Consider the following 23,622-nt stretch of genomic DNA (forward strand, 5'->3'; position numbering starts at 1 on the left):
TCACACACGGAGAAGCTTACTAATTGACTTTTTTTTTTTTGGTTAAAATTCAGGAAGTCTGGCTGGAAGTAAAGAGCTATTCACCAGTTTTCTTCAGTCAAGTACGACACTTCATGGTGGCAAAAACCCATTTCTGCCGTTCTCAGCTCAGTCAGCCCCGACACGTCTGTAACACAGACGTTGTCAGGCCGGCGTCTGGGGACGCTGCTCCGTCGTCTGAAGGGTCTTGGGTGGAGCGTCACTTACAGGGCAGCTGCCGCCTGTTCCCTTCCTTTCTACCGAGAACAAAAACAAGCAACCCTCTGTGGACGCGCCTACTACAGGCAGCAGCTCCAAAGGACCCTGACGTCTCCACTCTGTTACCTCTGCCCGCTGCTCTGCCACGTCTCTGAATACAGGAGTGCGGCAAGATCCCGGCAGCACCAGCACCCGTGACCCACAGCGCCTGCCCGGGCCCACCCACAGCAGCAGAGCTGGGTGCCAACCTCACAACTGAGAAGGCTGCCCCCCGACACACACAGGCACACAGAATGGAAAAGAGTCACAGGGGCCAGAGACGGCTGAGGGGCTCAAGAGCACAGTACGCCCTAAAGAGCGAGGCCGCGAGCCCATCCTGGGGCCACTGCGTGTGCTGAGAGTGAAGCTGCGAGCTCCATCCTGGGGTCACTGCGTGTGCTGAGAGTGAAGCTGAGAGCTCCATTCTGGGGTCATTGCATGTGCCGAGAGTGAGGCTGAGAGCTCCATCCTGGGGTCACTGCATGTGCCGAGAGTGAGGCTGAGAGCTCCATCCTGGGGTCACTGCATGTGCCGAGAGTGAGGCTGAGAGCTCCATCCTGGGGTCACTGCATGTGCCGAGAGTGAGACTGAGAGCTCCATCCTGGGGTCACTGCATGCATGACTGAGGCTGAGAGCTCCATACTGGGGTCACTGCATGCATGTGCCGAGAGTGAGGCTGAGAGCTCCATCCTGGGGTCACTGCATGTGCCGAGAGTGAGGCTGAGAGCTCCATCCTGGGGTCACTGCATGTGCCGAGAGTGAGGCTGAGAGCTCCATCCTGGGGTCACTGCATGTGTCGAGAGTGAGACTGAGAGCTCCATCCTGGGGTCACTGCATGCATGACTGAGGCTGAGAGCTCCATTCTGGGGTCACTGCATGCATGTGCCGAGAGTGAGGCTGAGAGCTCCATCCTGGGGTCACTGCATGCATGACTGAGGCTGAGAGCTCCATTCTGGGGTCACTGCATGCATGTGCCGAGAGTAAGGCTGAGAGCTCCACCCTGGGGTTACTGCATGCATGAGTGAGACTGCGAACCCCATACCTGGGGCGACTGCATGAACCAAGTACAGTCCTGGGCCACCCCCCAACCCACACTACCCGACAGGTATATGCAAGTATACAACCAAAGGGTGTTGAGTCCCAGCGAGCACCACGGCCAAAGGGATGTGCGAGCACTGTGGCTGGGAGTGTGACCCTGCCTGAACGTGCACAAGCACCACAACTGAAGAGCAGAGCCCCCATGAGGCCGTGTGCAGGTGACGTGTGTGACCCCCAGGGCCAGCATCGTGAATCAGGGCCCAGGAGCCACGTGCAGGGTTTCATACAGCTGCCGGTCACCACCCCCACATCAGCACCCGCAGGGGGAGGGACATCGATGAGTGCGAACTGGTAGGACACTGTGGCCCGGAAAGGCGGGAGGCAAACGGCTAAAGCATCACCCGGCATCCACACCAGATTTCCGACAGCAGAAAACACCCACGAGGTGACATCAGAGGCAGCCGGTCACGGGAAGGAATCACGACGCTACTAAGACGTGTTGTCCTTTGGCTATGACGCCGTCACAAACTCTTCTGGCAGCAGCAAACGCAGCATTGAGTGAGCAAGGGAGAAGAGCCGACTAAAGGCTTCTGGTGAAGGGGTGGAAGGGGGAAGCAAGTGTGAGAAAAACCGGCAGGTTACACACACACCGGCTGTGCGCGGACAGGAGGTTCCCGGTGCCCGGCCAGGTACCAGGGCCCGGGCACTGCTCCCCAGGGCCTGCGGTGTCAGAGTCTCACCCACAAGCCAATCACGGGGCAGCACGACCTCCCGGTGACCTCCCGGGGGCGCAGGCTGGGGCCGAGCAGTTCTGCTATCAGGAGGGCGGGGCAGGGGGGGCAGTTAGGAGCCGCCCAGGGGCCACACGTGTAGAGAGCCAGGAAGCCAGCCAAAGACGGCCTCAGACGGTCAGAGCGGGGCGGCCTCCCTGCTCAGAGCCCAGGAGCTGGCGAGAAGGCGTCTCTCCAGGACAGGCTCGTTCTCTGGGCCCCAGTACCCCGGGGAGGCCGCGGAACGGCAGGCGCCGTGGGTCAGGCACACCTGCCGCGCCCAGCTGTGGAGCCCGAGGCCTGCAGAGCAGCCGAGCGGCAGGAATGCCCAGCTGTGACTTGCTGGAGGAACTATCTCACTGATGGGGGCTGGAGCGATCGCACAGCGGGAGGGCGTTTGCCTTGCACGCGGCCGACCCGGGTTCGATTCCCAGCATCCCATAGGGTCCCCCGAGCACTGCCAGGAGTAATTCCTGAGTGCAGAGCCAGGAGTAACCCCTGTGCATCGCCAGGTGTGACCAATAAAGCAAAAAAAAAAAAAGAAGAACTATCTCACTGAAACAGCCGCAGGGTAAGGACTTGCACACAGCAGCTGCGACCCTCGCTCGACTCCGGGGCCGCAGGTGCCCCCCCAGCACTGCCAGGCCCCCTGAGCTAGGAGTGTCCTACTGTGCCACCCACTGTGTGCCTCCCCCCAAAAAAAATAAATGACCCTGGGGCTGCTGGGGAGACACAGATCAAAGGGCCACGGGACACGCCTTGCACGCGGGCGCCTCTGGCCTGGTCCCCACCTGCGTGGCTCCCCAGGCAGCCCCGAGCATGGCCAGGAATCCCCCACAACGGGAAGAAAATACGAAACCAGCTACCCACCCGCCTTCCGAGGCGCCTGTGCACGGCTTCCCTCATGGGCCGGCCTGCCGCTGCTGCCTGCCCAGTCCCGAGGAGCAGCGAGGAACCGTTTCTCACGGGGGAGCGTCCACAGTGCCAGCCGGTCACTCGCACTGACGAGCCCCGATCCCAGGCGAGGACAGAGCTTTTCTTTCTTTTTTGGGGGGGTCACACCCAGCAATGCACGGGGGTTACTCCTGGCTCTGCACTCAGGAATTACTCCTGGCAGTGCTCGGGGGACTATATAGGATGCTTGGGAATCGAACCCGGGTCGGCCGCATGCAAGGCAAACGCCCTCCCCGCTGTGCTATTGCTCCAGCCCAGACAGAGCTTTTCTGACCTTCTCGAGCAAAGGACTCCACTGGGGGTGCTCGCCAGCCAGGGGCTCAATGACCAGCGCTGAGGACCCCACCCCCACCCCCCACAGTCTTGGCTCCAGAGTCTGGCTGAGAAACCTGGCGACTGTTTCAATGGCTCCAGGGTGAGATACAACAATCTTCACACACTCTCTCCTGAGGAAATCTTTATTCCATCATTTTTTAGTGAATTATTCATAACAAGCAATACTAAATTATTTACGGCCTGCTGTTGGGCCAGGCTGGAGTGGTGGCTGGGAAAGTAGGGAATAATGGTGGTGGGAAGGTGCAACCGTGGTGGGTTGGCGCTGGAATACTGAATGCAATAGATTGCCGGGAACAATTTTATAAAAATTTTTTAAAAAGAAGAAACACGGCAATTCCCGAGACAGACCAGACACTAGCTCAGAGCCATTCCTACAGCCTCCCCGTGCTCCCCAGCCGCTAGGTGGCACGGAGAGGGGCCCACGGGCTGCCTGGTACTCTCCACCCGAGCTGGCCCGAGGGAGCTTCCAGCCGGGAAGGCAGGAAACCCGCTGGGGAGACCCCAGCCCTAAGCCTCGCCCTGGCTTCAGGAGAAGGTCCTGGAAACTCCCCGTGCTTGGCTGAGGCTGCGCCTTCCTCGAAGGGGCTCTGGGGAAAACGAGAACAAAGCAGCACTAGACACGTAACGACTGATCTACGTGCTCTGAAATGAGTGTGGGCGCGAGGGCCAAAAAAGAGAAAAAGAAAGAAATTTTTTAGGAAGAAGCGAAATGAATGCTGGTGATTTTAAGTAACTGTCCAAAAACACTAAATTCCACATAACTCTCATGAAATTGTATTTCTGATGAAACGGCTTTTTTTTTTTTTTTTTTTGCTTTTTGGGTTACACCCGATGATGCACAGGGGCCACTCCTGGCTCATGCACTCAGGAATCACCCCTGGCAGTGCTCAGGGGACCATATAGGATGCTGGGAATCGAACCCGGGTCGGCCGCGTGCAAGGCAAACGCCCTCCCCGCTGTGCGATCGCTCCAGCCCCCGAAACGGCTATTTCTTACCAGTTTCGACGGGAACACCATCACTGCTCCGTCTTATATAGGATATTCAATCTTATTTCTCTCTCGGGCCCCATTTCAAACAGGAATCCAGACCTGAGGTGCACGCTTCCTGCACCTAAGGTCACTGCAATGCACTCGAAACATTCCAAATCACAGTTCCTCACAGGGACGTTCTTACAAGGGAGTCTGTGTGGGTCCCGCCCCCCAGGACACAGCCCCAGGTCTTCCAAGCAATGTTCAGGGGCCATGGGTCACTCCCAGAGGTTCTGGGCCAACCGGACGTCCAGCTCAGTGCCAGGGCCCGAGGGAAGCGTCTTTAACTGCAGTTGCGGTACAGATGGACAGAGACATCCTCGCCATCCCAAACCCCCAAATGCAGCACTGGGGCATTTCCGGTGTGGCACATGCACGCAGTGAAAGACCACCCAGAACATGACTCATACCGCCAGGAGCCACCCCTTTCTAGGGGATCCTGTTTCCAATCGACTCAGAGCTCGTTCAAGACGGGGCTGAAGGGCCGAGAGAGCTCAAAGAGCCGGGTGAATGCTCTGCCTTTGGGAAGCCCAGGTTCAACCCCTGACCTCGCACCCTCTCCCCAGCCGTCCCCGCCCCCGCCCCACCCAGACCTTCGGAGAGCATCCCACCGGCAAAGAGCCAGGAGTGGCTCCCTGGGCATCATAGGGGATGGCTGAGGGGCCGGAGCAACAGCACAGCGGGGAGGGCATTTGTCTTGCATGAGGCTGACTGGGTTCGATCACCTGCATCCCATATGGTCCCCCGAGCACTGCCAGGAGTGATTCCTGAGCTTGGAACCAGCAGTCACCCCTGAGCAAAGTAACATTCTGTTAAAGGCCCACATCTCGCCGGGCAAGCTGACTCTTCCTTACAACTAAAGTGCTTTCCGCGGGGTCTGGAGTGATAGCACAGCGGGTAGGGCGTTTGCCTTGCACACGGCCGACCCGGGTTCAAATCCCAGCATCCCATATGGTCCCCTGAGCACCGCCAGGAGTAATTCCTGAGTGCAGAGCCAGGAGTAACCCCTGTGCATTGTCGCCGGGTGTGACCCAAAAAAAAATAAAATAATAAATAAATAAATAAATAAAGTGCTTTCCGCAAAAGTGACCAACCGCAGTGGCCAGGTGACAGCACAGCGGGGCGCTGGCCTTGCGGGCAGCAGGCCCCGGCTCTCTCCGAGGCACCCCAGATGGTCCCCCGAGCCTGCCAGGAGCCATCCCTGCGCACAGAGCCAGAAGGAAGCCCCGAGCACCGCTGAGTGTGGCGAAAGCAAACAGAAACCACACACCCCGTGTCATCAAGGGAGGGACACAGCTTCATCAGTCAGAGCGAACTCTCCCACCTGGAGAAGCTCGAGTCGTGGGACTCGCTGTTTCCCGCGCTCTCCTCCCGACGTTCAATTCCCAGCAGACCCACCCCTTCGAGGGGTCTGGGTTTCGACCGTCCACTCTGCTGCCCCCTCCGGAACGGCGCGGCAGCCTCCCAGGTCCTGCCCAGCGGCGAGGCGGCACCGTCGTGAAGTCCAGCCCCTTCGTGAGGGCCCTAGCGTGTGTCTGGCGCCCACACCAGGGACACCCCCTCAGACAGAGGCGATCTCCACAGCCCTCACGCCATCCCGACTCCCGAACCAGAGACACTGGGGGGTTTCCTTAGCTGCGGATGGTGCCCAGTGGTAAAGCACGTGCCGAGCACGTGAGGCCCTGGGCTCAATCCCTGGCAGCACCAGGAAGAAGGGGAGAAAAAAAAGTTTAACTAGCTGGAGCACACGCTTTGCATGTAGGAGCCCCAGGTCCAATCCTTGGTCCTGCCTGGTTCAGGAGCACATAACCAGGTACAGTCACACACACACACACACACACACACACACACACACACACACACACTACTTTTATAGCCGTTTTGATTTAGGAAAAATATGATTAAAATCACTCTCTGCACCCAGAATGTATCATCTTCACCACACTGTCCATAGTTAAAAGGTCTTTTCTCGGGGGGCTGGAGCAATAGCACAGCGGGGAGGGCATTTGCCTTGCACGCGGCCGACCCGGGTTCGATTCCCAGCATCCCATAGGGTCCCCTGAGCACCAGGGGTAATTCCTGAGTGCAGAGCCAGGATTAACCCCTGTGCATGGCCGGGTGTGACCCAAAAAGCAAAAAAAAAAAAAAAAAAAAAGGTGTTTTCTCCGTTAACAACTCATCATGGCCTTGGGGCCGGGCGCCGGGAATGATGAGCCCGGCCAGGAGAAGGGAGAAGTGCAGCACGTGCTCGAAAGCCCAGGAGCAGCTTCCGGGCCAGCCTGAGGGCCCGGCTCTCCCCGCATGGAGCTCAGAGGGACCCAGAAAGGCTGCGTCCCGAAGGGCCTTCCCCTTCCGTGCTGACACAGCACTGGGCGTGTGACACAGCACTGGGCGTGTGACACGGCCCGCTGGACCCTCCGACCCCAGAGGCAGGACAGCTGCAGACCCCCGGACAGACACCCGGACAGGGTCTCCTGCAGGGCAGCGGCACCCGGGCACCTCCTGGCCCGGGAACCAAACCTCACGCAGGGCCCGGAGAGATGGGGCAGAAGCTCAGGCGCCTGCCTGGCACGCCGGCACCCCGGGGGTCCCCGAGCACTGCTGGGAGTGACCCGGGCACAAGCCAGGAGTAGCCCCCAAGCTCCCCCAGGTGTGGCCCCCGCCCCAGCTCTGCAGAGGCTGAACTTTAAGGCGAAGGGAACCCCCGCCCTCACGGGAGCAGAGGCGCTCTAGAATCAAGCACAGACCGGGACACCAGCCCCAGGGGGTGAGCAGCCGGCGTGCCAGGGAGGGGCAGTGCCAGGCTGAGGAGTCTCATCACCTGCCTGCGAGCAGACAGCAAGGGGCACGGGGAACCCTCCACACCAACCGTCAGGGGGCCCAGGTGGGCTTCCCGCAGAAAGGCCGCTTTCAAACCCAGCTTAGGGGGGTGACTAACGCCACGGGACTCAGCCGGAAAGCAAAGGGAGTCCAGGGACGGGTGTGTCCACCGCCGCGGGGAGAGGGCACTGCCTGACTTCCCGGCTCGCCAGGGAAATGCAGACAGAAGCCCCCTCGCTGCAGACGGCGACTCCGCAGCACACCCAGGACCTGAGCACGACCAGACGCGCAGAACCCGGCAAGTTCAACTTCAGCGGGACGGCGAGGAGGGAGGGAACGGGGACGAGGCAGTCTGTGCCGGGCTCGCCCCCTCCCGCCGTGAAGCGGAGGACGCCAGACATGTGTCCCCACGGTGGGGCCTCGAGGCGCCAGCTCTGGGCCGGTTTCTCCAGCTGAACCCCACCTGCCTTGGGGGCGGGGCGGTGTGAACAAAGGCCAAGGGGTCGTGCCTCTCTTCAGGGAGGTGGGGGGCGGAGGCCTTGACCAGAGCAGCTCACAACGGGCAGTGTCAGTCGGAGTCGATCCGGGGGACCGGAGGGGACACCCCGGCAGCCCAGACTGCTGACTCGGGGCTTAGTGCTCAGCCGCTCCTGAGAAAGCTGGCGTGTTCTCCAACACTCTGAACCGGCCTCGTGGCCCCACTGGGAAGCTGGGACAGGGGGGTGGCTGATTTTGACGGGGGCACTTGCTCCTCTCCCACAGCACGCCCCCCCCACCAGTCTCATGACTGCACCCCGAAGTGCTCAGAGCGACTCCTGGCTCTGTGCTTGGGGACCACAGGAGCATCCCTGGGGCTCCTGCAGGCAAAATCCGCACGCCCGCCCTTTGAGCCCTCTCCCTGCCTCCACGGCTTCCGGCCGGCCGGAGACTCCCGGCAAACGGGGTTGTCAGCCTGCACCCCGCAGGACCGCGAGGGGACCCCGGGAAGGAGTTAAACGCTCCCCACGCTTGACTCAGTGGCTCCTGCTCTCCCGGGTGCCGTCAGGCCCCAGCGTGCAGCCAATCCAGTCCCGGGAAGGAAGCCCTGCTGGCCAGCTGACAGCCCCAGCGCGCTGATGGCCATATATGGTAAAAACCACCATCAGGGCCCGGCAGGCCTGCGGGCGGCCGCGGCGGACAGATCAGCAAGCTGCAGCCGGAACCCGGCAACCGGGCTGGTGCACAAAGGACAGGGCCTGCTCATCTCCAGGGCAGGGGTGAGGCCGGCACCCGCCCAGCTCCTGGTGACTCACTGCCACGGTCATCAAGAACAGCCCCGGGGCCCGCGGTGAGGCTCCCGGGCCAGCCTCTGCGCCCGTTGTTGCACCACTGTTGGGCGGGCGAGGGGGTGCCCCTCCCTGTCACCCGGAGAACATGAATGGCCTCTGTGCCACATCGTGCGGTCATGCGGCCGGGCAGCGCGTGACATCATCCCCAAGGCATTGTTCTACTCGGGTGCCCTCCCCCCGCGGGCCCCCTCCCTCCCCGCCTGTCACAGCCCCCGCAAGGGCGACTGCAGGGAGCCGGAGGGGGGGGGGGGCTGGCCGGAGTAGGACCACAGACAAAATCCTGCCCCAAGCCCCAAAGCGACCACGGGCCCAACTGATGTCCAGGGGGACACGGGCAGGGTCACCCTGGCCCGAAACGCAGCGGCACTCTGGGAAGTGCCCAGGGGCAGAGGGCAGGGGGGGCGGCCCGGGGGCTGCATCAGCACCAACCGCCAGGCCCGCACCCCCGAGGCGGGGCCCGGAACAAGGCTCCCCCGGCCTGCAGGCTCCCCAGCCGGGAAATCAGAGCCCGCCGGGCAGTGCCTTGGTGATCAAACCGTCTAATCGCAAAGAGAGAATGCGGGGGACTCCGTGTCAGGCAGACCCCTTTCGAAAACTGCCCCCCCAGCAAAACAGCAAAACCCAGAACCTACCTTTCACACTAACGGAAAAAATTGTCAAAGATACACACAGTCTCTCTCTTAAATAAAGACGGGAAATAAATACACAGAGAGGACGGGAGCGACGTACAACACAGGTGGGGGGGGCAGGGTTGCCTTGTGCAGAGACGCTCCGGGTTCAATTCCCGGCACCCCATATCGTCCCCTTGAGCAGTGCCAGAAGTGATTCCTGAGCACAGAGCTAGGAGTAACCCCTGAGCACAGCTGGGCGTGGCTCAAAACCAAAAAATATACACACACAGATAGTCCAGGATTACGGTCACAACGTCCAAATGCAGAAATCAAATAAAGGGGGGAGTGGGAGAGCGGGTGGAGGGACCAGGGGGGCTAGAAGTGAGCAGGGACAGGGGTGGGGGGCCCCGGGCACCGTGGTGGTGGTGACGGTGCAGTAACTTTGTACAGCAAAACCACACAGGTGAGGGGCTGGAGCGACAGTACAGCGGGGAGGGCGTCTGCCGTCAAGCGTCTGATCCAGGTTCGATTCCCAGCATCCCTTGTGGTCCCCCGAGCCACACGGCCCTTGAGCACCCACGGGAGGAATTCCTGAGTGCAGAGCCAGGGTGTAACCCAAAAAGCAAGGAAAAAAAAAAAAAAACCACCATGCAGGTGAAACACTGGTCACTGCCGAGTGCTGAGTGTGCCTGGCCACGGAAGACCCGCTTTGTGCCTCCCATCCTGCCAGAGTGGAGCAAAGGCCCGGTGGCACATCCCGCCTGTGCAGAAAACAAGGCCGATGCCGTTCCAGCGTTTGAGTTTTACGACTACGACACGCAGTCACTGCCTGTTCTCGGGCGGAACAGGAAGGATGCTCTCTGGCCTAACTGAGTGCTGACCCTAAGGCGCGGAGCAGGGCCAGCTCTGGCCCTCTCGAGGGAGATCCCAGGAAGGGGAACGCCAGGGCTGCATGAGAGCCCGCAGAGGCGAAGCCACAAAGGGTCGAGGTGGGCAGTTTTCTCCTGTGGTGCCTCTCATGACCCCACCAAACACGTCCCGCCGCCCGGGAAGCAGGGCTCGAGGGCACTGTGGGGGGTCCCCTCCGTGTTGTCACCAGGCCACGGCCAGCCTGGTGACCTGGGTCCTGGCTGCTCCCCGACAGCGCTGAGTGTGCTCACGGGGGGCCGCCCGACGGCGGGGGCGCCTGTGTCGGGAAGGAGTTCGTGCGTATGACAGTCTTCAAGCATCAGGTAGGCTCTGCTTAAAACCTGAACACCGAGTGGGTCTCTGTATACGCTTTGAGTTATTTCCTTGAAAAACACTGAATTGGGGCTGGAGTGACAGCACAGCGGGTAGGGCGCTTGCCTTGCACGCAGCCGACCCGGGTTCGATTCCCAGCATCCCATATGGTCCCCTGAGCACCGCCAGGAGTAATTCCTGAGTGCATGAGCCAGGAGTGACCCCTGTGCATCGCCGGGTGTGACCCAAAAAGAAAAAAAAGAAAGAAAGAAAGAAAAAAAGAAAAACACTAGATTACAGGTTAGGCACCAAGAAGCCACTAAGATCACCTTCAGTAACACCGTCGTCGCTGAGATGCCAAACCTCCCCGCCCAGACCAGTGACAGGATCTGAAGTTACACACACACACGGCTATCGCGAGCTCCGGCACCACTGGCCGTTGTGTTTCACGGAACACGGACTAACCAAGTAAGTTTTGCTATACAGAATAACTTTCCTTTATTTTTTTTTCTTTCTTGTGCTTTTTTGGGTCACACCCAGCGATGCTCGTGCTCAGGGGTTACTCCCGGCTCTGCACTCAGGAATTATTCCTGGCAGTGCTTGGGGGACCCTTGGGATTCTGGGACTCAAACCAGGGTCGGCTGTGTGCAAGGCCAACCCCCTTGCCACTGTACTCTCTCTCCGGTCCCCAGAATAACTTTCTTTTGCTATTGGAGAGAATTCCTCGACCATTCAGCTAAGAACCATCGAAGACTTGTTTCCCGAGGGTCAGAGAAACAGTACCAAAGGAAACCAATACATTTAGGTACTTAAGTCTCTGTTTTTTTGGCTCCATGCTCAGAGATCACTCAGGAGGTGCTCACGGGGACCCTACGTGGTGCCCAGGACTGACCGGTTCGTCCGCATGCAAGGCGGGCAGCCTCACGCGCCGACCACCTCTCAGACTGCGTGTTTGTGTATCTGTGTAGTTTTTTTTGTTTTGTTTTGGTTTTTTTGCTTTTTTGGGTCAGACCCAGCAATGCTCAGGAGTTACTCCTGGCTCTGCACTTAGGAATCACTCCTGGCGGTGTCGGGGGACCGTATGGGATGCCAGGGATCAAACCCGGGTCAGCCGCGTGCAAGGCAAACGCCCGCCCCTCTGTGCCGTGACTCCGGCCCCCTTCTCTTGCCATGACTCTCCACTGTGCCATTTCCCCAGGTGTTCCCGGGGCCCATGTCCCGAGAGCCCAGAGGGGACCGTACGGCCCAGGCGAGAGCTGTTCCAGGCACGTCTGTCAAGTGACTAATACTCCTGGCACGGCGTGACGTGGCAGTGTGGGACTCGCGGGATGGGCAGGGCTGGAGGGAGACAGTGGGGCAGCGGTGGGGGGTTTGACTCACATGCACCCCGGGTCCCGGGGCATCACCAAGAGTGATCCCTGAGCACAGAGCCAGGAGTAAGCCCCGGCACAGCTGGGTGTGGCCCCCAGACCAGAAACAGACAAACTAGTGGGATGAGAAACAATGAAGGGACCCCACGGGTGGGTGGTCAGTGTTCCATTCACTCCAAGGTGACACCAGACGGGGAGATGACCAGTAAGAAGAGGCGAAACCATGGCTGGGAACATTTCTTTCAAGATAAAAATGACTGAGGCGGGCTGGAGAGACAGTACAGGGATAAGGCATCTGCCTTGCATACAGCTGACCCCGGTCTGATCCCTGGCACCACATGGGCCCCTGGCCGGGGCAGGGGGAGGGGAGGAGGGGGAGAGGAGACACAGAAACAGTACAGGCGTAAGGCCCTTGCCCTGCATGCTGCTGACCCCGCCTATGACCCCCCAAGAGCCACAGGAGTGAGTCCTGAGCTCCCCTGGGTGTGGCCAAACCTTCCCCCCAAAAACAAAAAAAAGGCTGGAAAAAACTCTAAAGCAACTTAATTGAGACATAAGCCCCAAGGCAGTTACTATAAGTACATAATGATTAATTTCTCTGCTGTTGACCTAAAGCATACAGCCATGTAATCATCCTCAAGAGAAGAAACCATGAATCAGGAGAACGGCTGTAAAATCAGCTGAGAGGATGGTGCGGACGGAGGGCCAGATTCCAGCACGGATTCCTGAGAAGTTACACCGAGCTCCCCAAGGGAGCGGCAGGGACAGTGACAAAGGTCAGCAACAGCACCTGGCCACACCCCGGCCCCTGGCACGGCGACGGGCAGGATGATTCGCAACACTGCCAATGCAAGGAGAAAGGGGGCCCACGGGAGGAAGCAAGCAAGGGACTCTGCAGCTCTGCAGCGTCCTCCAGCCCGACTGCCAGAGGACCGAGGCTAAGGGTCAACCCGGTCCCCAGGAGGCTCGGGTCCCTACCCCAACCCCCCTGGGGACTCGGGTCCCTACCACAAGCCCCTGGGGGCTCAGGTTCACAGTGCAGCCGCCGGCCCCCAGTACTGCTGGGTTAGTCTGAGCCTGTTGGTACCCGCGCAGCGACGCACCCGACTGACACCTGTGCGGCTGTGAGGGCGCCCTCAGCGCAGGCGCAGAGCCTCCTGCTGCTCCAGACTCGTCCTCCCGAAGGCCAGGGGAAGCAGACGTCTGCGCAGGGCATGTGGGGTCGGGCGGGCTCCGCCACCCCAGCCCGGTGCCCTGCAGCAGAGCGAACGCACAACACCCACACCTAGATGCCTCCCACACCAGCCCAGGGGCCATGGACTTGAACACGCGTGTTCCCGGGCACCTCCTGTGCACGCACCCCGTCTGCCCGTCCCTCCCGCTTGCCAGCTCTAAGCCCTGGACGACAGCCACCGCGACGGGCCCAGACTCTAACCTCAGGCTGGTGAGGCTGCAAGGGCAAGGCCCCGTCACTGCTGGCATGAGTGTGGGAAAATAAGAAAAGTCAGGGCCAGAGCGAGGGGACACTCAGCAAGGCGCTCGCCGGACACCCTACAGGGTCCCTGGTGGGCCCAGACAGACAGGACAGCGGGGAGGGCATTCGCCTTTCAATCCCCAGCATCCCATAGGCCCCCTGGGCAACGCCAGGAGTAGTTCAGGTGTAACCCCTGAGCACTGACGGGTGTGACTCCTCCCCAACACCCCCTGCAAAAAAAAAACACATATGGTCCCTCAAGCCCTCCCAGGATTGAACCCTGGGTGCAGAGTCAGGAGTAAACGCTGAGCACTGCCAAAGGTGGCCCAAATATTGGTCACTGTCACTGTCATCCCGTTGTTCATCAATTTGTACGAGCGGGCACCAGTAATGTCTCTCATTGAGAGACTTATTGTTACTATTTTTGGCATATCCAATACGCCACGGGGAGCTTGCCAGGCTCTGCCGTGCGGGTGGGATACTCTCGGTAGCTTGCCGGGCTCTACAAGAGGGGCGGAGGAATTGAACATGGGTCGGCCGCGTGAAAGGCGAACGCCCTACTGCTGTGCTATCGCTCCAGCCCGGCCCAAATAATAATAAAAAAATAATATAAATTAATGGGGCTGGAGCGATAGCACAGCGGGTAGGGTATTTGCCTTGCACGCGGCCGACCCGGGTTCGAATCCCAGCATCCCATATGGTCCCCCAGCACCGCCAGGGGTAATTCCTGAGTGTAGAGCCAGGAGTAACCCCTGTGCATCGCTGGGTGTGACCGGAAAAGCAAAAATAATAATAATAATAATACAAATTAAAAAATAAAACCCACTCCCTGCTCAGGGTCCTGCTCAGAGCAGCCCTGGCTGCTGGCCACCGTACGGAAGCCCAGCGAACACTCGGAGCGACAGTTCCCAGCGCCTGACTCCAGTGTCACTTCGTAACAGATGTCGAAATTGGGTGTTCCTCTGCTCTTGAATGAAAGCAGCGGCTCACTATAAAACGACGCCAAAGGGGCCCGAGAGAGAGCCCGGTAGGCTGTGGCCGCACTCTGCACGCAGAAGGCTGAGGTCTGGAGCCGGCGCTGGGTACCACCCAGAGCGGCCGATCCCTGAAGCAAAAGGAGAAGTGCCCAGACCATCTGCAACTCGTCAAGACAATGCAGTGTCCGAAAGCACCGCCTGACCTCCGTCACGCCGCACTCCCTCAGAGAGGCGCCAAACACCTCAGCACCAACCTCTCCCCACCCCCTCCAGACACCAGGAAACTAACCCCAGTGAAGACCACGCCCACCCACCCCTCGTCCTGGGGCTAGGACGAGAATTCCCGAAGCCAAGCAACACCACGGCACTGCTTAGGAAAGAAAGACCCCCCAAGAGCCTTCTCGATGGCCACTTCACCCAAACCCTATCACTGAAACCATCTATTCGAACAGAACGCCTGTAAACCTGCTTAAAAAGCAGAGCACTGAAGGTGCGTTTATTATCTAGAGGCTGTTTACTGCAAGTGGAAACACCTCTGCTCCAGGTAGCTTGGGGACCGCGCAGGGGTCTCTCCTTCAAGGGTCTCTATCAGTGAAAGGGAAAGTCTCCCGAGGTTTGCGAAAGCAAAGACTCACACGGTGCCTGTTCAGGGGGCTGGGGGAAAAATTGTTTGGGACGTGGGAGTCCCACATTCGGTTCCCAGCACTGCCCGGTCCCCCGAGTACTGTGGGAACGCCGCCCCCACCCGCTCGCATGTACACACTAAGCTCACCCAGAACTCCTTAACCTACTTGTTTCATTGCTTTACGGGAAAACACGTCTAATTTATCCTGTAGTCAGTAAAATGGGGAACAAAACCCGTTAACTCCAAAACAGTGCTCCAGAGCTTGGCCCTGGCTGGCAGCTGAGGCATCTGCTCCACCAAAACTCCCACCTCCACAGAGCCGGAGGCAAGACAGCTGCCTCGCCACCCGGCTGAGACAGGCTCAGTCCCCGGCACCCCTGGGGATCCAAAGTCCCACCAGGTACGGCCCAAACACCGAAACAAAACCCACGGCTGTAAGATCAACTTTCCTGGGGCTCAAAGATGCAGAGTGAGGGCTGGAGCAATAGCACAGCGGGTAGGGCATTTGCCTTGCACGTGGCCGACCCGGGTTCGAATCCCAGCACCCCATATGGTCCCCTGAGCACCGCCAGGGGTAATTCCTGAGTGCATGAGCCAGGAATGACCCCTGTGCATTGCCGAGTGTGACCCAAAAAGCAAAAAAAAAAAAAAAAAAAAAAAACAAAGATGCAGAGTGGGGGCCGGAGCGATAGCACAGCGGGGAGGGCGTTTGCCTTGCACGCGGCCGACCCAGGTTCGATCCCCGGCATCCCATATGGTCCCCCAAGCACCGCCAGGAGTAATTCCTGAATGCAGAGCCAGGAGTCACCCCTGAGCATCGCTGGGTGTGACCCAAAAAGCAAAAAAAAAGATGCAGAGTGTAAAGCACTCGGCTTGCATGTGGTGCCCCCCCACCCCGCCCCAAGCACTGCCAGGGGTCAGTCCCGAGCAAAGGGCCAGGAACAGCCCCTTAGCACTGCCAGGTGTGGCCTCCCCGCAGCCCTCCCAAACCGCCAGCGTCCCGTAAGCGCCTTGCTCTCCGTGACGGCGCCAGGCCCTGGAGACTGAGGCAGGGAGGGCGACTCAACGTCCCAGAGCACATGTGCTGCACGACGGAGCCCGGGGCCCAGTCCCTGGCACGACGTGGCTCCCTAAGCACTGCCAGGCGTGCCCTCCCCCTGGAAAAAGAAAAAAAAAAAAAGACTGTGGAGCTGGTCTCTCTGCAGATGGGAATGCAACTGATATTCCCAGCAAACGCCCACGCCCCAAACAGGTGGGCATTGGCACAGCCCGGCGCCCTCGGTGCCAGTCAGGGGCAACTGTCCTCATGGAAATAAAAATGCCCCGTGAGAAAACCAAATGTCCAGGGAAGGGGGGTGGAAAGAGCCTTTAACAATACCCAGGGGTCAGAGAGAGCTCGAGAGGCGGAGCAGACACTCTGCGCTCAGGTGCCCAGGTTTGACCGCCACCAGCAGCACCACAGGGTCCCCGAAGGACCCCCAGGACTGACCCCCCCCACCGCGCTGGTCCGAAAGTGGTCCCTGACCACAACCAGGGCCCCCAAACTCAATCTATTTATAGGACCACCTATTCTGCCGAGTTGCGGCTGTGTTCCCGGAGCCGCCCGTCTCCCGTCTCCCGTTCCCGTGACGAGACGTCCTGCTCCCCACGGCCCCGCCGCCCCGGCCACACGCATCAAGATCCGATGCGAAACCTCGCCCGTCACGAGCGTCTGAGAGGAGTCCTTTTCCCAGGGAGAACTGTCCTTAGGGAGAAACACCAAAATACGCTGGGGAAGCCCCACGTGGGCAGGAATCTCCTGCGTGGCGGCCGCTGCTGGAATCACGAGGGCCAGAACGCAATGCGTCCAGGTGCAGGGGGGGGGGGCCACCGCGCCCAGCACGGGGGAAAGGCCTCTTCGGGGAGCCCTCGGCGGCTCCTCGGCTCAAGCAGTCATGACGCCCGCGAGTCAGCAGTCCCGGGGCCTCTTATTAAGGCCCAGGCCACTTCCGCCTGCGATACTCCAGAACAGCTGAGAGGCCTCAAGTCTCCTCTCTTCTCCCCCACCCCCACCCCGGAAAAGGCGCCTGGAGGACCGAGTCGGAGGAAGGAGAGCCAGGAAGGAAGCCCGCTGCAGGGGGAGCTCCCGGAAGCAGCCCAGAGCGGAGGAGACCCCTGATCTCCCCCCTCCGTGGAGCCTACACTCAGACTTACCGGTTCCCCTACGTTGCTCCTACTGTCCGAGCTGAGTGACCGTCCCACCTGCCACCCACGAACTCCAACCTGCTGGGGCTGGCATCCGGAGCCGGCCTTGCACGGGGCTGAGCCAGGGTTCACCCCGTGCCACGCCTGGCTCCCCAAACTCCAAGGCAGCAGAAACCTCAGAGCACAGAGCTGCGAGTAGCCCCCGGGCATTACCAAGGGTGGCCCCAAACCCTCTTCCCCTCACCAGCCCCCACAAAATACTTGTTTTGAAAGTGCCCCTTTCGGTACACTCTCTGGGTGAGCGTGGACGCTGACCCTCTGACTCGGGGGCCCCTGCCTATGTCCACAGCGTCACTAGACGACCAGTGACTCACAGCCAGTGAGGGGTGCTGGACGCAGCCCTCTGGGACCCCGCCGCGACCGGCCACCTCCAGACCACTGTCCTGCTGGGCCCTCCCCCACCCCGGCCCCGAGGGGCGCAGGACGGAGAGTCGGGTTACTTACCTTGTGCAATGGAAGCACAAGGAAGGCGCCTCCCCCGCTCGCTTCTATGATTATGGCAACAAATCTGGGGTTGACAGCGCAAAAGGAACTGTCCCAGGTCACGCGAGAAACCCGGATGTCGTCGTAACACTGGTCGTTTTTCACCGCCTGCCCGAACACGTGCCGGAACTTGCTCTGCCGCACCACTCGCCTCATCGTGTCTGCAGGAGAGGGAAAACCAGGAGAGGGTTAGCCGGGCCCGGCGAGGACCAGGAGAGGGTTAGCCGGGCCCGGCGAGGACCAGGAGAGGGTCAGCCGGGCCCGGCGAGGACCAGGAGAGGGTCGGCCGGGCCCGGCGAGGACCAGGAGAGGGTCGGCCGGGCCCGGCGAGGACCAGGTGAGGGTCGGCCGGGCCCGGCGAGGACCAGGTGAGGGTCGGCCGGGCCCGGCGAGGACCAGGTGAGGGTCGGCCGGGCCCGGCGAGGACCAGGAGAGGGTCGGCCGGGCCCGGCGAGGACCAGGAGAGGGTCAGCCGGGCCCAGCGAGGACCAGGTGAGGGGTAGCTAGGTCTGGCGGAGAGCTTTACAGACAGAAAGCTCCGGGCGGAAGAGGGCGGGGTAGGGGGCGCAGGGAGGAGAAAAGGACATGGGTTTTGCCCCCTTTCCCCTGAAAGTAGCCAAACAGGAAAACCAAATCTCCCTCAGCTGCACATACCCAGAGAAAACTGTGAAATGCATCAGGGAAAGAAAGAATTACAGAGAAAAAAAGATATATATATTTTAACTCCCATTTCAAGATCCAGAACAGCTCAACTGTTTCAATTAGTTCTAGGAGAAAGACTAAGGCAAAACTAAGAACAGCAATAATAAAAATAATAATGAAAACTTAACCTTTCGGAAGGGTTAAGAACTGAATAGTACACACACACACACACACACACACACACACAGAGAATAGAATAACACACACACACACTCGAAGGGTTAAGAGCTGAATAGTACACACACACACCCGGAACACAATAACACACACACGAAGGGTTAAGAACTGAATAGTACACACACACACACACACACACACACACACCTGGGACAGAATAACACATACACACACACACACACACACCCCACACACACACACTGAATAATACACACACACCCCTCCATCCTGGAACAGAATCACACACACACAACACACACACACACACACACACACACACACACACACACACACATACCCCTCCATCCCCCCTCACCTCTTCCCTGGATGACAAAGACCCCAAGGGTAAGGCGTGGCTCGGTGACTAAGCCAGGAGCCCCCAGCACAGAGAAAGAGGCCAAGAAGGAAGCACGCAGAAACCCCTGCAGGTGAGGCATCTGGGAGGCCTGATGCTGCAGGAAGGTCGGGCCCGCCGGGTTCCCCAACACCGCCAGGGGGGGGCCTGCCAGACCCCACCCGCGCAGGCTCCCCCTCCCCGCCAGGCTGAGCGGTGCCGAGTCGCCCCCACTTTAAAAACAAAAACAAAAACAAACAAAACCCACCGCAACTGGCAGGCTTTGCCTGGTCCGTCCAGGTGAATTTCCCACTTCTAGGCTCTCCCCTGACAGCAACCCTGACGCACAGAACCCAGGTTCAAACCCTGGCACCTCCCCGCCTCCCCGTCCCCTGAGCACAGACGGTGGGTGTGCCCCGGGCTCCCTGGCACTGCTGAGCCCAGCTTGGCCCTCCAGCCCAGTCTGCTGGGCATCCTGGGGAGTGGACACTGGAAGTTCACAGGGACGAAAGGCCCTCCGGCCAGCGCCCACCCTGATGGGCCAAGTTTATACAAATCTGAAACACGAACACCTCGACTGAAACCTCCCCAGGGCCGCAGGAAAGGTCACTCACAGGAAACACACGTGGCATTTCTCCCCGCTCCTTCCCCAAGCCCCAGTCCAAAGGAAAAAGGGACGGGACGTGCGCACGGCCCGGGTTCCACCCCACCAGGGCCCCCAGCACGAGAGCCGTGGCAGCCCAGCAACACCACGTGTGACCCGAACACCAAAGCAAGGGAGCGCAGAGCCGGGCGACAGAGGGAGCCCTGGGGAGAGCGCCTGGGGGGACAGCGGCAACAGCCCAGCGGGCAGGGCTTGGCCTTGCGCACGGCAGACCCCAGTTCAGTCCCAGGCGTCCCTTACGGTCCCCCAAGCACCAACAGGAGAGATTCCTGAGCACGCTGGGCGTGGCTGGGGGGGGAGGAGAGAGAGAAGAGAGGGAGAGAGAGGGGAGAGTGGGAGAGAAAGAGAGAGATGGAGAGAGAGAGGGAGAGGGAGAGAGGGAGAGAGGGAGAGAGAAGAGAGACGGAGAGAGAGAGTAAGAGAGAGAGAGGGGGAGAGAGAGAGGAAAGAGGGAGAGGGGGGAGAGAGGAGAGAGCGAGAGAGCGAGAGGGAAAGGAAAGGGAGAGGGAGAAAGGAAGAAAGAGGCGCAAATGGGACCCATTAGGCAAGAAGAGACTCAATGGGAGCAGATGTGACTGAAACAGTCTCAGGAGAAGAGGCTTACGACAGGATGCCAAGGCCTGGCGCGCTCTCCCCCCCCTCCTCCCTCTCCCTCTCTCTCTCCCTCTCCCTCTCTCTCCCTCTCTCTCTCTCCCTCTCTCTCTCCCTCTCTCTCTCTCCCTCTCTCTCTTCCTCTCCCTCTCTCTCCCTCTCCCTCTCTCTCCCTCTCTCTCCCCCCCTCTCTCCCTCCCTCTCTCTCCCTCTCCCTCTCTCTCTCTCCCTCTCTCTCTCCCCCCCCTCTCTCTCCCTCTCTCTTTCTCCCTCTCTCTCTCTCTCTCCCTCTCTCTCTCTCCCTCTCTCTCTCTCTTCTCTCTCTCTCTCACACACACGCGCGTGCTCAGCCCTCCCGAGAGACGGTCTCTCCAGGGCCCGAGAGGGGCGGGCTGTACTGGAGCCTGCCTGAAGGGACGAGGGGCAGGAGGAGCAGGACGCCAGACCCTTCCTCCCGGCGACAGTCTCCTCAGGGCAGCCAGCACGGCTGACGCAGGGGTGAGCCGTGGTGCCACTGACCACCTGGAGCTCCAGGGCTCCGGGATCGCCCGCCCGCCCACCCGGGGGCCCCACCTCGTAGACCAGGACTCACCGCACCCCCTCTCCCGGCCCCACACCCGGACACGGAGCAAGTCTACGTTTCTGTCCCTCGCGTCCCCCCCCCAGCAGCGCTTGGCCAGGCAGGAGGGCCTCGGGCTGCTGGGGATTACCCCAGGGCCTCCAGCGGCTCACCGGACAGTGCTCGGGGGCCCCCCAGGCTGCACCTTGCAAGACTCCAGGCAACACGACTGAACGGGAGCAGCCGCAGCCAGCAGCCAGTCTGTGCCCAGCCCGGGGGGGGGGGGGGTCTCTGCAGACCCTCGCACCCTACTTCTCCGGGCGAGGCGCGGGCGAGCAAGGTCGCTCAAGGTCGCTCACTTGGAAATTAGCAGCCACCTTCCTCTTGACTCCAGCAGGCCAGGAACCGACTCATCTCCGACAACAATCAACCCCGACACAAAACGTCGAGTGCTGGAAGGTGTTGGCGCTACGCAAAGCTCTCGACGGCAGCCACCGAGAGATGCTACAGACACCCCGCCCCAGCCCCGCCCCCACGGGAGTCTCTTCCTTCCACTCCATAAACTTGCTTCTAGGGGGAAAAAAGAAATACTATATACATATCTGCTTACTGACATACTACAAAGCCTACTTCTTTTTTTTTTTCTTTTTTTTGCTTTTTGGGTCACACCCAGCGATGCACAGGGGTCACTCCTGACTCTGCACTCAAGAATTACTCCTGGCAGTGCTCAGGGGAACACATGGGATGCCGGGGATCAAACCCAGGTCGGCCACATGTCAGGCAAACACCCTCCCCGCTGAACTATCGCTCCAGCCCCTACAAACATTTCTGGGCCTCAGCATTCTCATCTATGAAATGAAAGGCACAGCTGGGATGGAGAGGCAGCTAGATGGACTGAGCATACGCTTCGCTTGCTGGAGACTTGGCTTCGATCCCTGGCACCAGAGAGCTCCTGAGCACTGCCTGGCGCACGAGCACCTCCCAAATATGTAAAAACTGTAAAAGTGCAATTACTATTAGGGTCCCAGCTAACTTACTTATAAAACTTGACGCACTGATTCTAAAATTAAGAGAAATTCTCACGGTGATTCAATAAAAAAAAAAAAATTAAAAAAGGAGAGAGAATTAAATGTAAGGCATCCAATTAGAATTACAGGCATCTTTCCCACAACAAAGTGATTTTAAAACTCACTTGGGGGGGGGGCCAGAGCAATAGCACAACGGGTAGGGCGTTTGCCTTGCCTGCGGCCGACCCGGGTTCGGTCCCCGGCATCCCATATGGTTCCCTGAGCACTGCCAGGGGTAATTCCTGAGTGCAGAGCCAGGAGTGACCCCTGAGCATTGCTGGGTGTGACCCAAAAAGCAAAAAAATAAATAAAATAAAAAAATAGAACTCACTTGGAAGGGAAACCCCCAAAAAACAGATCAAAACAACATAAAAAATACGTAAAAAAGAATCCAATTGTTTTTGCCTATTTTGTTGGGTTTTTTTTAATTTTCAGATGAATTTTCAAATTCCTCGGTCAGATCTTATGAAGAAACTGGAATTGTGACAGGATGCTTTTCTAAGTTCACTGTCCTCTGGTCACTTTTCAGCAGAGTTTTATAGTCATCAGTGCTGGGGCCTCACATCTATCTTCTTGGTTAGGTTTATTCCAGCGTAGCTGACGTTTTTCAAAAGTGCTGTAAATATTCAATGGGAAAGACGCCTTCTCATGGAGAACACATCTTAGCACTATGCGTCTACACCACAGGAACCAGGGAAGATGGGGGCCAGAGTGACAGTACAGCGGGGAGGGAGACTCCCTTGCACACAGCCGACATGGGTTCAATCCCTCGCATCCCATATGGTCCCCGAGCAATGCCAGGAGTAATTCCTGAGTGTAGAGCCTGGAGCAACCCCTGAGCATCGCCAGGTGTGACCCCCCCCCCACCCCCAAATAGCACTGCACTGCCGTCCCGTTGCTCATCTATCTGCTGGAGCAGGCACCAGTAACGTCTCCATTGTGAGACTGGTTGTTACTGGTTCTGGCATATGGAATACACCACAGGTAGCTTACCAGACTCTGCCGTGCGGGCAGGATACTCTTGGTAGCTTGCCAGGCTCTCCGAGAGGGACAAAAGAATCAAACCTGGGTCGGCCACATGCAAGGCAAACGCCCTACCTGCTGTGCTCTTGCTCCAGTCCCTCCCCCCAAAAAAGGCAAAAGAGCAAAGAAGAAAAGACATCCAATCTTGCCACGCCCACTCAGCAAACACAAGCAATGCAAGGAGGTGAGCTGGATTTCACCAGACTTTTGTGCTTCCATCCGGAAGATGAAATGCGACCAAAGCCACTGGAGCAGATGCTCTGGGTCCAACCCCTAAGGCTGCAGCAAGCGAGCACCACCAGTAGTGAGTCCCACGTATCTCCAGATGTGGCATGAAAACAAACAGGCCCAAGCAATAGCTCAGCAGGTAGGGCGCTTGCCTTGCATGTGGCTGACCCAGGTTCAATTCTCCGACATTCCAGAGGGTCCCCTGAGCGCCACGAGAAGTAATTCCTCAGCGCAGGGCCAGAAGTCAGCCCTGAGCATCGAGGGGTGTGGCACCAAACCAAAACACAAACAAAATTGGGCTGTGGAAGGACGATCCACAGGACGGGGAAGTGCTTACGAGTCATTTATCCGACAGAGCCAGGGAGCGCCAGGCTAGGGCCCAAGGGTGCCTCGGTGATGGCAGGGCCTGCAGTGCCCGGGACCACCCAGGCCTCCCCTCTGGTGCTTCGGTCCTGCAGAGCACATAGGCGATGCCCGGGCTCCTCTAGGGTTGCCCGGGCACAACACGACAGTGCTGTGCCAGCAATCAAACCAGGGACGGCCTTAACCTCCTGCCAGGTCAGCAACATCGCGTTTCATTTCCGTAAGACTGTGCGTCACGAACCGTAGCTCTAAGACGCAGAAGGGCCTCCTGAGATGCCAAGTAGCAACAGAGGCAGCACAAGGTGTATGCCTTGCATACAGGGGACCACGGTGTGATCCCTGGCACTGCCCCGGGAAC

At 59.3% G+C, this 23,622-nt stretch overlaps 1 protein-coding gene across 2 annotated transcripts in view; it reads right to left on the reverse strand.

Moving 5' to 3' along the window:
* Positions 1-23,622, reverse strand: part of CORO1C (coronin 1C) — an 83,542-nt gene that overhangs the window by 36,230 nt on the left and 23,690 nt on the right. Inside the window, exon 2 of one of the 2 annotated variants that reach the window (XM_055147318.1) lies at positions 17,518-17,717. The exons of the other annotated variant lie outside the window; for it this stretch is intronic. Coding sequence (XP_055003293.1) covers positions 17,518-17,712 — 195 coding nt within the window. The 5' untranslated portion in view covers positions 17,713-17,717. The remainder of the gene's footprint in view (positions 1-17,517; positions 17,718-23,622) is intronic. 2 annotated transcript variants of the gene reach the window in all.

This window comes from Sorex araneus, chromosome 9 (genome assembly GCF_027595985.1).
Source record: "Sorex araneus isolate mSorAra2 chromosome 9, mSorAra2.pri, whole genome shotgun sequence".
NCBI classification, from domain to species: Eukaryota; Metazoa; Chordata; class Mammalia; order Eulipotyphla; family Soricidae; genus Sorex; species Sorex araneus.